A 15,879-nucleotide genomic window follows, 5' to 3' on the forward strand; every position below is an offset into this window, starting at 1 on the left:
GCCACCAGGCCGAGCTGACTTCATGCACTGCCTCAGGCAGGAGAGCTCCCTCTTGCTGAAGCTTAGGAGTTAAAGGCTGTCTGTCTCCCACTTCTAGGCAATGGGTGGTTTGCATGCAAATTAATCTTTGCATTGCACGTACTTGAACAAGACTTGAAGAAGAGAAGTTCTAGAACCCATGTGCTGGCCACTGCTTCTTCTGGAGGCAATCATGGCCAAACAGATGACAATGGTTCTAGAATTTCCTGGTCCTAGAAAACCTATATCACATTCTGGAACTCAACTCTAAGAGTGGCATCTTGGCTGCTGCTTCTCTCTTCTAGTGTTCGAAGCACCCACCTCCCTTGACAAATTATCTTTTCACCTAAAGTGCCCAGGGTGATTTCTATACTTTTCCTGCCCGGAGTGAGACTCCTAACCTCAAGATCCAGCACACAAGCCAGCAAGCACTGACAAGCAGAGGTTATGTCGCACACTGATAAACTAGTCTGCCACTCTGTGAAGAGATAGGACCCACGTTTCTCTCCCATCATCCAGAGGCGAGAGCTGAATCTCAGAAGAGACGGGTAACTTATCCAATGTGTTCAGTTGGTTAAAAAAAAAAAAAAAAACCACAGACATATCTTCCACTTTCCTTTGCTAGTAGGAATCCTCCACAGCGAAAAGCAAGCAAGTGCAAGAAGCACATGAATACTGGCACAGAATTAAAAGCTTGATTTACAGGCATGTGTGTGAGAGAGTGTGTGTGCACGCATGCATGCAAGTGTGCTATAGTGTGCTGTGCCCGTAGGCGGTGCATATACATGATTGTGTGAGTGTGCACTCCCCCGAGCACACACTTGGAGGATCTCCAGTGTCTTCTATCATTATCTGCCTGCATGTCTTCAGACAGGGTGCCTCAGCGAGGTAGAAGGTCACCGATTTAGCTAAGCTGGTTGGCCAGTGAGCTCCTGGGACCTACCTGTCTCTGCCACCCTGACCCCCCCGTCCCACCCTGTGCAGGGGTTACAGGTACATGCAGCCATGCCCAGTTTATTCATAGACACTGGGGAGTTGAACTCGGGTCCTCATGCTTATAGAACAAGTGTTCTTGCCACCAAGCCAGCTGCCCAACCTATATTTCCTAATTTCTATTTGCTTCATCTTATTTATATATGAGCATTTGCCAGCATGTGTGTATGTGAGCTACATGCATGCCTGGTGCCCACGGAGGTCAGAAAGGGAGTCAGATTCGTTGGAACTCGAGTTATGGACGTTATGAGCCACCTGGTAAGTATAAACCCAGGTCCTCTCCAAGAGCAAGGGTTGTCTTCTCTCTCTCCAGTCCCCTATTTACTGTTGGTTCCCTCCCAGCCCTGTACTTTAAACAGCATACCTTCTAGAACTATGCATTTACACGGTCATACCCAAGGGTGATCTAGCACATACAGGACTTTTCCTTTTTGTTGTTGTTTTATTAGTTTTTGGTTACCGTAACCCTGTGACATCTTCATATGAGTAGGTCATTATCCTTTGTCTGGATTTTCCCCCAGGCTTCCTCTTCTCCCCTCCTTCCCTCTTCCTATCCCTCTCCATCTCCCAAATATCTCTTTCATCTACTTTCATGTCACATACACGCCATCATCCTTTTCTCTTCTTCCCCATGTCCTCTAGGTCCTTCCTCCCTCTCATATGCTCATGTGCTGTACATATGTACACACACACATACACAGAGAGAGAGAAAGAGAGAGAGAGAGAGAGAGCTCCTGGGACACATACAGAGACACACAGACAGAGGCACACACAGAGACAAACATACATACATACAGACAGACAGACAGACACATACACACAGACACACAGATGTACTCACAGATGCATACACACATATACACACAGAGAGAGACATACAGATAGACAAATAGACAGACACAGAGGCAAACATACACACAGACACACACATACTCACAGATACACACAGACACACATGCATGCATGTGCTACAATTCTGCATGAGAGAAAATGTATAATATCTACTTTCTGAGTTTGTTTTATTTCACTTAACATGATGGTCTCCAGTTCTGTTCATTTTCTCACAAATGACATGATTTCATTTTTCTTTACCACATCCTCTTTATCCATTCCTCTGCTGACAGACGTGGAGGCTGGCTCTATTTCACAGTTACTGTGAGCAACGCAGGAGTAATGTAGCTATGCAGATATCTCTGTGGTGTGCTCACTTAGAACCCTTCAGGTATATACCCAGCAATACAGGCTCGCTCTATAGAGGCCATGACTCTGGATCTAGTGGGACAAATTTATAAGCCCTCTTTTTTAGGACTGTGCTTGTTATTTATTCATTACAGGGGTACTTGAAGCTCAGTCCTACTATCTAACCCTGACCATCAATCCTCTTTCCAGGCAATCATTTGACCAAACTAAGGCTACCCAAAAGACTTGGGAGACCAAAATTCATTTCTTAGCTTCGCCCAATGGCTGTTTACTGAAGATCTCCCCATCCTCCACCAAGAGGTCTCCAAAATAAAAATTGTCTTTTTCAAACCAGCTAGTAACAATCATGTTAGTACAGTGTTCGGGAAGCAAGAGGAAAACAGTAAGTTTTCCTCTTAGACTGGCTTAGATCACTTCAAAGGTGGTCAGACTAAATTCTTCCTCTCAGTATCCAACAGTCCTCTACTTCATAGCAAGAATCTAGCCACAGGGGTAACAATCTAGAGTTCTGAGAAGACACAGGGTCCCCAGTCCCCAGTGGCAGCATCAGTCCTAAGAAAACACTCCAGCATCTCAAATCTTCACAATCCTTCCACCGCTGACCTCAGAACACGAGGGCGCCAACATGGCCTGACCACCATTTGCCTCAGTTTCGTTCAATTGAGAACTGAGTGACAGGGGCAAGTGTGGATCTATAAGGTCCTTCTTGTTAATATTTTACTTCCACCCTTGCATCAAAGCAGGAAACATGGAAAGACACGAGAAAAATTATGCAAGGTTAAGATGAGGAGAGAGAAGTTGAGGAGGGCCCAGTGGGCCAGCAAAGCCATGTCACCCCATCCTATCAATCATGAGAAACAGAGTGAATTATATCACAGTGCAATGGACTCCACTCACCTGAGGGAAGAGGGAGTACGTGGAATTGTCAATGGTGAACGAGTATAAAAGCTCCCCGTCATACCACAGGCTCTTCCCCATGGGGGAGTTCATCTTAGTCATAGCAAAGAGATGGGCAGGATCGCAGCAGTCTTCCATCTGTTTCCTAGGAGAGAAAGAGAAGAAAGAGAAGGGCAGGTTAAGTGAGCAGCCGGGTCACTCATTTGTCATCGCTGCAGGAATGTGCGGCCTCACCCCAGTGCCGGCTCACTCTGCAGACTCCTCGATGCAGATCACACCCTGAGTGACCCCCGCTCCCAGCCACTGAGCTGCGGGTCTGTGATATTTCACCTAAAAAATGTTTCAGGAAAACATTCCGGCTCTCAGGTGTGTCTGAAGTATGTTCAGAGGCAAAGAATATGCATGATCCTTGGCGGTGCACAGGTGAGTCCAGCCATTTGGGCTCTGGAAAGACGTGCGTGAGCTGGCTCTGAAGGGCCATGAAGCATTTGTGGCAGCTGAAACCCACCCATGGCCAGGCTGTAACTATCGGGTGGTTGGAAGCAGCGTGGAGGGATGCTACAGGCCTGTGAAATGGAGTGGTCCAAAGTAGTATATACCCCAAACTAAGGGCATGGTTACAGAGATCTCCTCCTTAGTCCCTGTGAATGGAAGCAGGCACGAAAGGAATGCTGTGTCTCAGACAATGCTGAGGCGAAGTGCCTTCAGCACTCTTTTGATCTAGGCCTCCGCCATGAGGACTGATGCAGTTGAATACTCTGACCTCTACCTTGGCCGTTCACCCTCCCTGCTTGACATACTGGCCTCGCTCAGGATTACCCGTAATGTTCTGCCTTATAATCTCTTGTTGGCTCCTCAAGTGCTGGCCTTGTTACTGATTTATGGACAAACCCATCCGTCGCTGAGCTTTAATGAGTAAATGAGCTGGCCTTTGGGAAGACAAACTGCAAACATGAAGGCACACCTCGAGTGCACCGGGAAGCACCTATGAGATTACTGAAGAACACTTCTGGTGTAACCATGAGTTACCAGAGAAGAGTAACTAAAATCTCATTAGACAGGCTTGGTGATCTTGGCTGGCTTCACATTCACACTACGTTCAACAGGAAGAGGGCAGGGGATAAAAGTCTTTTTTTTCCCCTGTCAAAGATTTTAATGTCATATTTTTTGAGACTATTCCCAGCATTCTATTTATCATAGACTGTTCTTTCCTTTCCTATCCCATCCACAACCACTACCACCACCACCATCATCATCATCACCACCACCATCATCATCATCATCATCATCATCATCATCATCACCACCACCATCATCATCATTGAGACAGGCTCTCATTGTGTACACCAGGCTGGTCTAAACTCACCACCTTCCTGACTACTGAATGCTTAGGACTATTTGCTAGCATGCTCAGCTCACGAGTTATCCCTATATTTTGTCAAAAGAGTACCCTAGATACTATATCCTATCCACGTGAGCTTTGTAATAAAAGACAATGTCTTAACACAGAGAGAAGTCCCACCTGAGTGAATATAAACTTTGGGGAGAACACACTGAGTTTGGGTTCCCTACCATAGGTCTGGTGATATCTCACTTTCTTTTGTTCTTAGAGCAATGAAAATTATTGTGAGTGTCATTAAGCTCAATTTACATCTATGAAAATGCACCCCCTGTGGTTTAAGGGCTTGCCTGGGCCACAGGAAGAACACACATGCAAACCTACAGGTCCATGTCTGGGTTGTTTCCTCTCTGCTTGCTAACTGCTCAGAGCCATACCTACCCACTTCCCTTTTCTCTACCCAAGGAATCGTTTGCACAGTGGGTCCGGTGCCTGCCAGGCCGCACTCGCCCCCCAGACAGGGCTTCCACTCAGTTCCCACCATACCATGAAGCTGAGCAGCTTTCCGATTCTTTCCCCACAGTTTGTCTCAGCTCACAGAACCAGCACCATGGTGGGACATGGCTCACTCTCAACTCTTTCTGGCTGTCATCAGACCCTTCCATCCAGACTGAAGCTCTCACTCTGCATGCCACTAAATCCTGAGTCACAAAGGAAAACCTTGCCATGGTCGAATGACAGTTCTGTCTTCTGGCTGGCACCCGACAGCTTACAAATCACCTTCATGTGCGTTTCCTCTCTGAATTATAAAAAGCAAAAACAAAGCCCAAAACAAAAACAACCACATAGGAAAAAAAAATCCAGTCACGTTTTTATGAATTCACAGACAATGAAACCAGTGTCTAAGCCAATAGTTATACAAGTCTGATAGGCTAATGAATGACTTCTTACTCCTTTACTGGGAGAAATCAGAATTAGACAAAAAATAGCAGGTGTTCCTTGAGGACAAATATTTCCAGAAATGCTACATCTCTAGCAAACTTGTAATCCTGTGCTCTCTTCAGTTTTCTACATGCCTCTCCAACATTTTTTCTCTCTCCACAAATCCTCCACATCCACCTGTCATGCTGATCTATGGAGGTGCTAAGAGACCACAATGAGAAAATGGACATGTACATTCTTCATGCCAGAGGGACCTAAACTAGCTCACCACCTACAGAGACCACAGCAACAGCTTTGAAAGCAACAGAAGAACCAGGCACCCTCTGTACCTCCAGTACTGGGGGACAGAGGCAGGAGAATAGAATAGACCAAGGAGAACAGCCACCTTGGTCTACACAAGAATAAAAACAAAGCAGAACCATTAGGTGCATCAGCAGTGACGCCATCATAGAATGTGTGATGCAGCAGCGATGTCATCATAGAATGTGTGATACAGCAGTGTCGTCATCATAGAATGTGTGATGCAGCAGTGTCATCATGGTAGAATGTGTGATGCAGTGGTGGACATTGTCACGTAATGTGTAATGCAGCAGTGACATCATCATAGAATGTGATGCAACAGTGACATCGTCATAGAATGTGTGGTACAGCAGTGATGTCATCATAGAATGTGTAATGAAGGTTTGTTGTTTTTTTTTTTTAAATTCTTAGGTAACATTGAGGTAGGCTCTTGAAATGTAAAAATAGATTCAAAAATAAGAAAGCCAGGCCTGCTTTCAAAAAACATAAGGGGCACAGCAAGCTTAGGCTACAGCCACAGATAAACCAATAAGACCACAGCAAGCTTCAGAGCTCTGTACAGAAAAGGAGCAAAAAGGAAAATAGAAGAACAACTTACAGAGAGAAAGAGAGTGAGAGAGAGTGAGAGAGAGAGAGAGAGAGTGAGAGAGAGACAGAGAGAGAGAGAGAGTGAGAGAGAGACAGAGAGAGAGTGAGAGTGAGAGAGAGACAGAGAGACAGAGACATTGAGAGACAGAGAAACAGGGAGACAGAGTCAGAGAGAGATAGGGAGAGACAGAGAGAGACAAAGAGAGACAGAGAGACAGAGAGAAACAGGGAAATAGAATTAGAGAGAGACAGAGAGCACCAAGCACATGTCTGGTAAGTTAATATAAGTTTTCTAAGGAGTTCTTCTAGCTCGGTGATAGGGAAACCAATCATGTGACAGCCAGGACCCAAATAGATACTTGTCCCCAGAGAATGCAGAGATGGAAACAAGACCAGCATGGTTCCAGGGTAAGTCTTGCTGTGCAGCCTTATGACATGAGTTTGCTACCTGGAACTCAGGTGGGAGAGGGAGTGGGGCAAGCTGGATGTGGCAGCACGTGTCTGTGGTCTCCATCCTCACACTGTGGAATGGGATGCAAAGACAGAAGCAGATGGAAGATCGTAGGTCAGCTGTCCTGAAGAATGCTGGGCAGCCACAAGGAGGCCTTGCCTCAGAAACAAGGCTGAAGGAGAGCAGCAACCTCGCGTGCTTCAGCCTGCTCCTGGCCTGCCCAGGCTCACCGTGGTTTTCCTTCTCTCACTCTGACTCGTTTTTTGGCTTTCCATCTCTCTCACAAACACATAATTACTTTTTTCAAAATGAAAAACAGCAGGCGACAGTCACACGGGAAGGGGCTTAGCTTCCTTCACCATCAGGGAAGAGTGTGGTGAAGCCACTGAGAGTCGCAACCCACACCTGTACAGATAGCCATCTCCAAAGAGCGAATGGCAAGAAACATCTGGGTGGGTGGAGACAAGGAGCCCCGTGCACTGCTGATACAAACATAGAGGGTTGCAGGCACTGTGGGAGAGAACACAGAGACTCCAAAAGAAACCAAAAAATGAAATTCTCACGTCTTCATTCTGGGTATGCACCCAAGAGAGAGAAAATCACCACCTCATAAAGCAGCCTGTGTTCACCGGGGTGCGACTCACAACAGCGAATGTATGGCGACCATCTAGATGCCATTAACAGATGGATGAACAGAAAACAGAGTCCAACTCCACCTTAACAAGAGGGCCCTGTCGTTTGTCACTTGCACAGACCCTGAGGATATTAGGTTAAGTGAGATAAACCACAGAGGCACAAGGAGTGTATGATGTCATTTGTATGCAGAACAACAACAAAAAACCCCCACAAAATTGTAAAAGATGAAACTGAGATTATCTATCACGAGAGCAGTGGTGGGGACAGGGGTGGGAAGGAAGTAGAGAGGAGTGGTGGTGTGTAGCTCAAAGGTCAGAAAACTGCTAAGGAGGCCATAACGAATTGAGGTACGGGGTGCTCGAGATCAGCAAGCTTGCCAGTTTGGAGGACTAGAGATAAGAAAAGCTAAGCACCGGAGAGATTTATTGTTAGGTATATTTTAGCTGCTCTTATCACAAATACAAGTAATTATCACATGCCAGACTCCTGCTCTGCCTCCTTGCAGTCAACAGTGAACACTTTATCCTCTGGGTATCCCATCAACCGTGGACACAAACAGATTTCTAAAGAGGAGAAGGCCAACCAACAAGTCCGTTACTACTTGTGTCCTCAGAGAGAGGTAACCAGAGGCTCAGTGGACATCTGCGGCTGCTTAGAAAGAGCAGAGCTTTGAGTTGTGTCCAGAATTCTGGGGGGGATTTCTGCCCTAAACTCCAGCCTAGGAGCACCTGGCAGGATGAAGGAGCAGCCAGGACATTTTAGCTAGGAGTGCTGTCACAGATTCATGAGGTAAGAGGCTGCCATTCTATTTGCCAGAACACATGGTACCGGTACCAAGGCTGCAGCTCTGAGAACTGTTGAGCTGACTCCTGTACACCATCTCCGTCCAGCCTTTGCCAGCTTTGGAAGGGAGACACAGAACAATCAGCTTTTGGAATTTTTGGCAAAATTCCCTCCCTTTTTCTTATGCTTCCTACTGATAGTGAATGATACTTGTGTGCACGTGTGTGTGTGTATGTGTGTGTGTGTGTGTGTGTGTGTGTAAGATAGTAAAAGTCACATAGTTTAAAAAAAAAAAAGGCAGAAGGAAGACTCAGGCAAGGTTTGGCTCAGCCACTGAAGTGCTTGCTTGCTAACTCCAGGACCTGAACACAATCTGCCAAAGATTTATAAAACCCCGGGCACAGTGATACACACCTGTAGTCCAGTGCTGGGAAGGAAGGGAGATGGCCCTCTCTGTCCCTGGGGCCACTGGCTCGTCAGCCCAGCCTAATTAGTGAGTTCCAGGCCAATGAGAGATCATATGTCTAAGAACAAGGCACACGGTACAAAGGAATGACATCCAGGGTTGTCTTATGGCCTGTTGGTGTATGTACGCACACACATAATAAATACACATAGTACAGAAGAAAATACAGTTCATGCAGTTTTCCATTTTCAGCGTGTCTATGATTAGAATCCCAGCCTCTGACGTGCTCCCATCTAAGACGCTGCAGTGACACCATAAGAGTGAACACACGCTCAGTCCAAGAGTCATTGATAAGGAGGTGGGAGCTGGGGCAGGAGTCACAGGCCCTGAGGCTATCAACCGTGACAGAGCTCTTCTGCTGTGGGTCATGACCCCACATGTGTTCCTGTAACTGAATGTAGGGCTGCAAAGAACTTAGCAAGGGTAAAAGGTCCGCAAAACGTGCAGCAGGTGAATTCAAAATCAAACGTCCAGTGTATCCAAAGTATTTCTGGAAGTTGTCACTTGTGTTATAGGTAACCTGACAACTGTCAACTAGACAGGATCTAGAATCGTCCAAAAGACAAGCCCCTGCGGGACTAACTAGAGGAGGTCCGCCTCCAGAAATGCTTGTAAGGGCTTGACTTCCCCTGATGAGGGGGGAAGGTCTACCCTGAAAGGGAGCAGCACGGTTCACTGCACATGAGCCCCACCCAGAAGAGGGGTGGGGGCGTGCATCAGCAATCATGGCTCTCTGCTTCCTGACTGTGAAGGGAATGTGGCCAGTGCCCTCAGCTCCTGCCGCCAAACCTTCCCCACCAAGAAGGGCAGTGTGCCCTCCAAGTGTGAGACAAAAGAGGGCCTTTCCCCCTTACATTGCTTTTGTCAGGACCTTTTATCACAGTAACGGGAGAGGTAAGAAGACACGCAGTTTCACTGCTGCTTGCGTTGTGAACATGCTCATGTGTGCACTTCACATGCCCAGTGACAACGGACACAGCCTGAAATAGCTCAGCACAGACAGTTGTGTGTTATGACCTGCAGTGATTTTACATGAAAGTTAACTGATCTCGTAGAAATAACATGGTTGGAGTAAAGGCTTTTAATATCTTCCTACCACCATCACTGAGCATCAAATTAGTTTATCTCTGCTCTCTATTAGATTAGCACATTCATCTCATTAGTAAGTAATTTTGCTTTCATCTTTGATGAGTGGTAAATTATGTGTGCATCAAAGAAGTGTTTTAAACAGTTTCTCTATGATTTGTTATTAGTAATTATACCCATCAGTTGTTATTAGTAAATGTTTAATTTGTATACTTCCTTTATATACCTATATACACAGGGTCACAAAAAAGTTTCTCAGGTAAAAAAGGTCACCAGTGGGTAGAGTTTAAGAACAGCTGGTCTACAGGCAGCTACTATCTGTACTTGTGCCTGTAAACAAGGGGTGGGGTTGGGGAGGTCTGAGACTTTGAAAACACTCAAACAAGGGTGATAAAAAGGACCACTCAATTATGAGCGCCCAACCTCAGAAAACCTTTCTGGGACTCTTTCAGATGCCAGACTGAACACTTTGGTCCCTGGACCTGAAAGGGGCTGGCAAAGTGCCATTCCCATGACTGGCACTCCTGAACTCTTTCCAAGGACTAGCTGAATTGAAACAGGAGGAGTGACTGAGGAGTCTATCTTATTCTTGGTGTTTGACCAGAATCTATTGTTACAGTCAGCTTTAGATTCAGTCTTGGGAAAGCTGAATAATCAAGAAATATGAGCATTTATATCTGTGACACTTCTGACATCCCTAGCCACTGTGCGACTGCACGCCATCGCACGCCATCGCACGCCATCGCTACCTTATCTAAGCAAGGCCTCTGTCTGGCAGCCCAGGCAGAGAGCATTGTGCCCACATACCGTCTGAAATGCAATTTAAATTTCTGACAAGGGGTCAGGGAGGAAATAGAATGAAAATCTCCTTATATGTGCTCTTGTACATCCCGGCTCCCATCAGCCTGGAGACACACAGTGCACAGCGGGAGAAAAATGCTACAGTCTTAAATCTATGACAAAGGCTGCCAATGGTGCATATGAAAGTATGAACACGTATTAACAATGTAAGCACAGAAGTTTGACAGGAAAATAGAATACTATGAAAGCCCATTGTTTGGAAGATAATATGAGGAAAAATAACAGAGCATCTATTTATCAACAACAAACACAATTTTTTTAAAGATTTATTTATTTTGTTTATATGAGTTCATTGTGGCTGTGTTCAGACACACCAGAAGAGACTGGATCCCATTATAGATGGTTATGAACCACCATGTGGTTGCTGGGAATTGAACTCAGGGCCTCTGGAAGAGCAGTCAGTGCTTTTAACCTCGGAGCCATCTCTCCAGCCCATAACCTCAATTTTAAAAATAGCAATATATAGAAGACAAAGGAGTTGAGATGCTATATTACTGATGTACTAGCATTTAAGACATTTAAACAAACTATCAAAAATGATTTCTAGGGACTAGGGAGATGTCTCAGCAGTTAAGAGCACTTGTTGTTCATCCAGAGGACCTAGGCTCGATTCCCAGCACCCACACAGTAGCTCACAACTATCTGTAACCAATTCTAGGGGATTCAATGCCCCCTTCTGACCTCTGTGGGCACCAAGCATGTATGTGGCACATAGATATACATGCAGGGAAACAACCAATACAAATAAACTAAAAATAACTTTTTAAAACTTTGAAAAATAACAATATCTATTTTCAGTTATTTATTTTAATTTTGAAGATAGTTGGTGAAATGGGGAAAATGCTTTAGGTGGGAACTCTTCACATTCTGTCACGACAAAGTTATGGGTTAGATGTAAAATTTGCCCCCAAAAGTTCCATGAGGAGGAAGACTGCTAAGAAGTCTATCAGGAAGAAACTGCTTCCGATGCAGTCATGACTGAAAATCTCTCAGATTCCCTGTACCATCACCCCTTTATTCCCTCCCTGCTTCGTGTCTCCCCACAGTCCCAAGCTTCGCCTGAGGCTGTTTTCATACTCTATGGTCTTGATCGCTGTCTGTTTTCTTACTCTATGGTCTTGATCGCTGTCTGTTTTCTTACTCTATGGTCTTGATCGCTGTCTGTTTTCTTACTATGGTCTTGATCGCTGTCTGTTTTCGTACTCTATGGTCTTGATTGCTATCTGTTTTCGTACTCTATGGTCTTGATCGCTGTCTCTTTTCTTACTCTATGGTCTTGATCGCTGTCTGTTTTCTTACTCTATGGTCTTGATCGCTGTCTGTTTTCGTACTCTATGGTCTTGATCGCTGTCTGTTTTTGTACTCTATGGTCTTGATCGCTGTCTATTTTCCTCTAGTCTTATTACTGGGATCACATGCCTGACAACCATCCACTTGGAAGAGGCTTTGTTTGGGCTCCCAGTTCAAGGGATACAGTGTGCTGCAACTGGGAAGGGTGGCAGCAGAGGCTGCGAAGCACCTTCTCTCAGTTTTACAGTGGGAAAATGGCAGACGGTGGGTCTGGGCTACGAAATCTCAAGGTCTATCTCAGTGAAGTACGCCCCCCAGCGAATCACCTCCTGAAGTTTCTATAACCTCCCAGATGTGCAAACAAACAGTTGAAAGCCCAAGTGGTCAAAATGATGAGCCTACGGGGAACATTCTGCAAGCCATCCATAGCAGGCTCTAGGGTCATGCCAGCCACAATAGGCTCCAGGGCACAAAGCACAGAAAGAGGAGGGAGACTTCTCTTATTCATAGCTGGATGTTCTGCTCCTGAAAAGCTGTCTCAACCATTGAAAGGGGTGTTACATGTTGATTGGGTGATTGGGTAACAAGTTAGAGGGGAAGGATGAGAGAGAGAGAGAAGGAGACAGACAGACAGACAGTATACAAATTTTGTTCTTTCCAATCAAAACTCAAATTTAAGAACTCTATTCCTTACCATTTTTACCTATAGAAACCAAATATCAAAGCAAACAAAAATCATTCCTGTAAGCTGAAAAACATTGTCAGCGGTAGAAGATGAGAGATTCTGAGACCTTGAGATCTACTGGACACCAAACTCAAGTCCCTTTCCTTGTTGCTGAGCTGCAGTGCAGTGAGACCAACTGCCCGTGGGCAAGCAAGTGCACAGCCAGGGGCCCCAGGAACAAGCCACTGGCTGATACATTAATTTTCCTTCACAAGTGTCAAAATTGACTTTTAAAACGTTTGATTTAAATACAACCCCACCTTCTTAAAGTTCTTTTTTGACTGGAAATATTTGTCTCTGGTCAATTATTGGCTTTAATATTTAATTATTGGCCAAAGTGTATATTGAAGGCACTTCTCCCAGGTGGCTAAGTCAGTAGACTTTGCTGTAAACTACCCTGGGCTAAGTTCCTGAAATTCCTTTTTAACTACTTTATGTTGACTCCTTGGGCAATGTCACAGAGGTGAAGGTGCCCAAAGAGCAGAAGGTGGTTCTGAGATTGAGATCCTAACTAGAGAGGGCTCAGCCCTTCATATGGTCTCAGGAAGTATTCACTCCACTGTCCTTGACTGCTAAGGCACTGTCCTTCCACCCTGACAGCCCTGCACAACCCTACTCCAAAGCTGTTTTCTGTGCATAAACATTCCCACGCATGTTTCCATCTTTTAAAGATTAAGTCTTATTTTTGATCACGTATATGTCTATGTGTGGGTATGTGCACATGAGTAATGACCATGAAGGTCAGAAAAGGGGGTTAGGTCCCCTAGGTTTGGAGTTAGAGGAGGTTGTGAGCCACCTGACGTGGGTGCTGGGAGCTGAATTCAGATCCTCTGCAAGAACAGCAAGTGCTCTTAACCACTAAGCCATCTCTCCCACCCCAACATAACCCTACTTAAATGGTAAAGAGCGTTTACTCTATTGTGTAAACAAGCTAAAAAGAACTTTGCCTTTGTGGAGTCTGGTGCTGGGCAGTGAAGTTCGAGAAGTTTTTAAGTCCCCTCTGGATGGTAGATTTCACAGCAGTTGTAGAAGGTAGCATGGGGCCATCGTGAAGTTACATTTTCCCTTGATAGAGTAAAATCTTTGTCTTGAGTCAGTTTCAAAGCAAGTTTAATAATGGGAGTGAGGGCTGGGGAGCGGCTCAGTGGTAGAGCTCCTGTTTGGAATGCATGAGGTCTTGGCTTGGCCCAGAGCATCCTAAATAGTAATGACGACCATAAGATCTAAACATTAACTTAAAAAGACGGAGTCACTATTGACTAAGGCAACTGGTAACGGTTTGAATGTGAAATGTCCCGCGGGGGCTCATATGTCAATACCTGGCTCTCCAGCACACAGGTGGCATTTGAGAAGGTTCTGAACACTTTCGAAGGGGGTGCCTAGCTGGAGGAGAGAAGTTAGTGAAAGCAGCAGAAGCTGAAGAACAAGCGCTTCCTTCCATCCCGTCTTGGCCCTGGTGCTCATTGATCTGCGAAGTAGGAAGGCTGCAATGTCAGACCCTGAGAAGGAAGGGCCAAAGCTAGGCCGTGGCAGGAGACCAGGAGTACTGAGCAAAGCACCATGTCTCAGACAAGCCCACAGTGCTCTTCCCACCGGAGCTTCCAACTTTACCCTAAATATATTTTAAATTTTATATCTAGGTGAGGGGAGAGGGTGTGCCAAGGCATGCGGTGGGACAGAGCATCATCTGTGGGGTTTGGTTCTCTCTTTACACTGTGTGGTTTGTATTGAACAAACTCAAGGTGTGAAGCTTGCCTTCAAGGCCATTACCTGCTGAGCCATTTCCCCCACAGCATCTCAGAGATGTAAAATACACCCTGGAGATCTGGAGAGATTGTTCATCAGTTAAGATGACAGGTGTTCTGGTCTCCATGTAAACTGCACAAACATGGTACATAGACATGCCCACAACCAAAACACTCATACACATGCAATAGAAATAAATAAATCTAAAAAAGAAAATTAATTCAAATATATTAAAATAAAATATATACCCAGTACAGGTAGAAATTTGAATCTTCCTTAAGGCACCATAAAAAGCTGTCAGGTAGTGTGGAGGAGAAATGCCTTCATTACACTACTGCCTAAAATAATGTTGTCTACAGATATAATAGGAAGCATTCTAGGGATGAATCTTTAGATAATTTTCCAGAACTGCAAACAAAGAGCAAAACAGTTCTTATCCTCCACTGAAGAGAGGCTGTGGCCTCCCATTCAGCAGCCTGTGCTTCCCCCCAGTCGAGATGACTCTACAATAGAGAATGATGAGTGTTTGGTGTGTAATTTACATTTCTCAACAATGGGCAGAGCAAATGGGAAAAGCGCTTGGAACCTGAGTATTCTGAAGACCATCAAATTTTCCTAATACATATTTATTTTGTAAACCGTCTAGTAAATATAACTGATTCCTTCAGAATTACCCATTGCTATTTAAGGAGGTGTAAGCCGCCAGGCTGTTTTGCAGAGCACGTACGCGTATTCAACCAACAAACACTCACGTAGCATCTTCTACACACTCGGCTGAAGGGAAGAGAGATGGCCAGCTCAGGGACTATCAGCACACCAGAGTCTGCAGGGGAGAGAGATGGCCAGCTCAGGGGCAATCAGCACACCAAAGCCTGCTCAGTTCTAGGGGAAGGAGTCAACCAGAATGAGATAAACATTTGCATGCACTAGGTTGGGAGGGTGTGATCTTCAGCTGGAGCATTTTGGTCTGTCTTCACTAGGTGAGCGACCTTTAGGTAAACACCAGAAAGAGGCAAAGAAACATGTATTCGATGAGCAGAGGAGGCAAAACTCTTGTTCCTCTTGCCCCAGCATCCTGGCCCAGCCCAGGAATGAAAGCAGTGTAAGATAGACCAATAGAATAAAATCATCTGATTTTATTTAATGGAAGTATTACTTGATGCAGGATCTCCCTAAGGAAAGAATGTCAGAGAGTGGTGAAACGCATAGGCTTTTAGATGAAGTGAGAGGAAGAAGAGAGGCATTGTGGGGAATAACTACACTAGACAGAGGTAAAGAGAGTCTGAGGTCTTAGGGGGTACTGTAGAGTACTCTCATCAAAGCAGGTGCCCCTGTCCTTGCCTGAGAAGGCCATCCCACACACAGGAGGCTCCACCTCAGAAAAATGAGAGATGACAACACCCTCTGCTCCCTTCTGCTTTTCATGTGTCTCTCTTTAAGAGTGCTCTTATTACATATACAATGTTCATTGTGTATATAAACATACTCTACCTTCTACCCACCCCTCAGCCACGCCCCCTGCCCTATCTCCTCCCACCCTCCAGCCACGTCCCCCAGCA

At 45.4% G+C, this 15,879-nt stretch overlaps 1 protein-coding gene across 2 annotated transcripts in view; it reads right to left on the minus strand.

Annotated features, from left to right (window-relative positions):
- St8sia1 (ST8 alpha-N-acetyl-neuraminide alpha-2,8-sialyltransferase 1) overlaps positions 1 to 15,879 on the minus strand; it is a 134,739-nt gene that overhangs the window by 73,277 nt on the left and 45,583 nt on the right. The window contains exons 1-2 of one of the 2 annotated variants that reach the window (XM_031383823.1): positions 15,073 to 15,253; positions 3,109 to 3,253 (exon numbers count right to left, since the gene is read on the minus strand). In XM_031383823.1, the coding sequence (XP_031239683.1) occupies positions 3,109 to 3,246 (138 nt within the window). In that variant the 5' untranslated portion in view covers positions 3,247 to 3,253; positions 15,073 to 15,253. Of the gene's footprint in view, positions 1 to 3,108; positions 3,254 to 15,072; positions 15,254 to 15,879 lie in introns of those variants that run through there. The other variant, XM_031383822.1, reaches the window with a different exon arrangement.

This window comes from Mastomys coucha, unplaced genomic scaffold (assembly GCF_008632895.1).
Source record: "Mastomys coucha isolate ucsf_1 unplaced genomic scaffold, UCSF_Mcou_1 pScaffold20, whole genome shotgun sequence".
In the NCBI taxonomy this organism is placed as follows: Eukaryota; Metazoa; Chordata; class Mammalia; order Rodentia; family Muridae; genus Mastomys; species Mastomys coucha.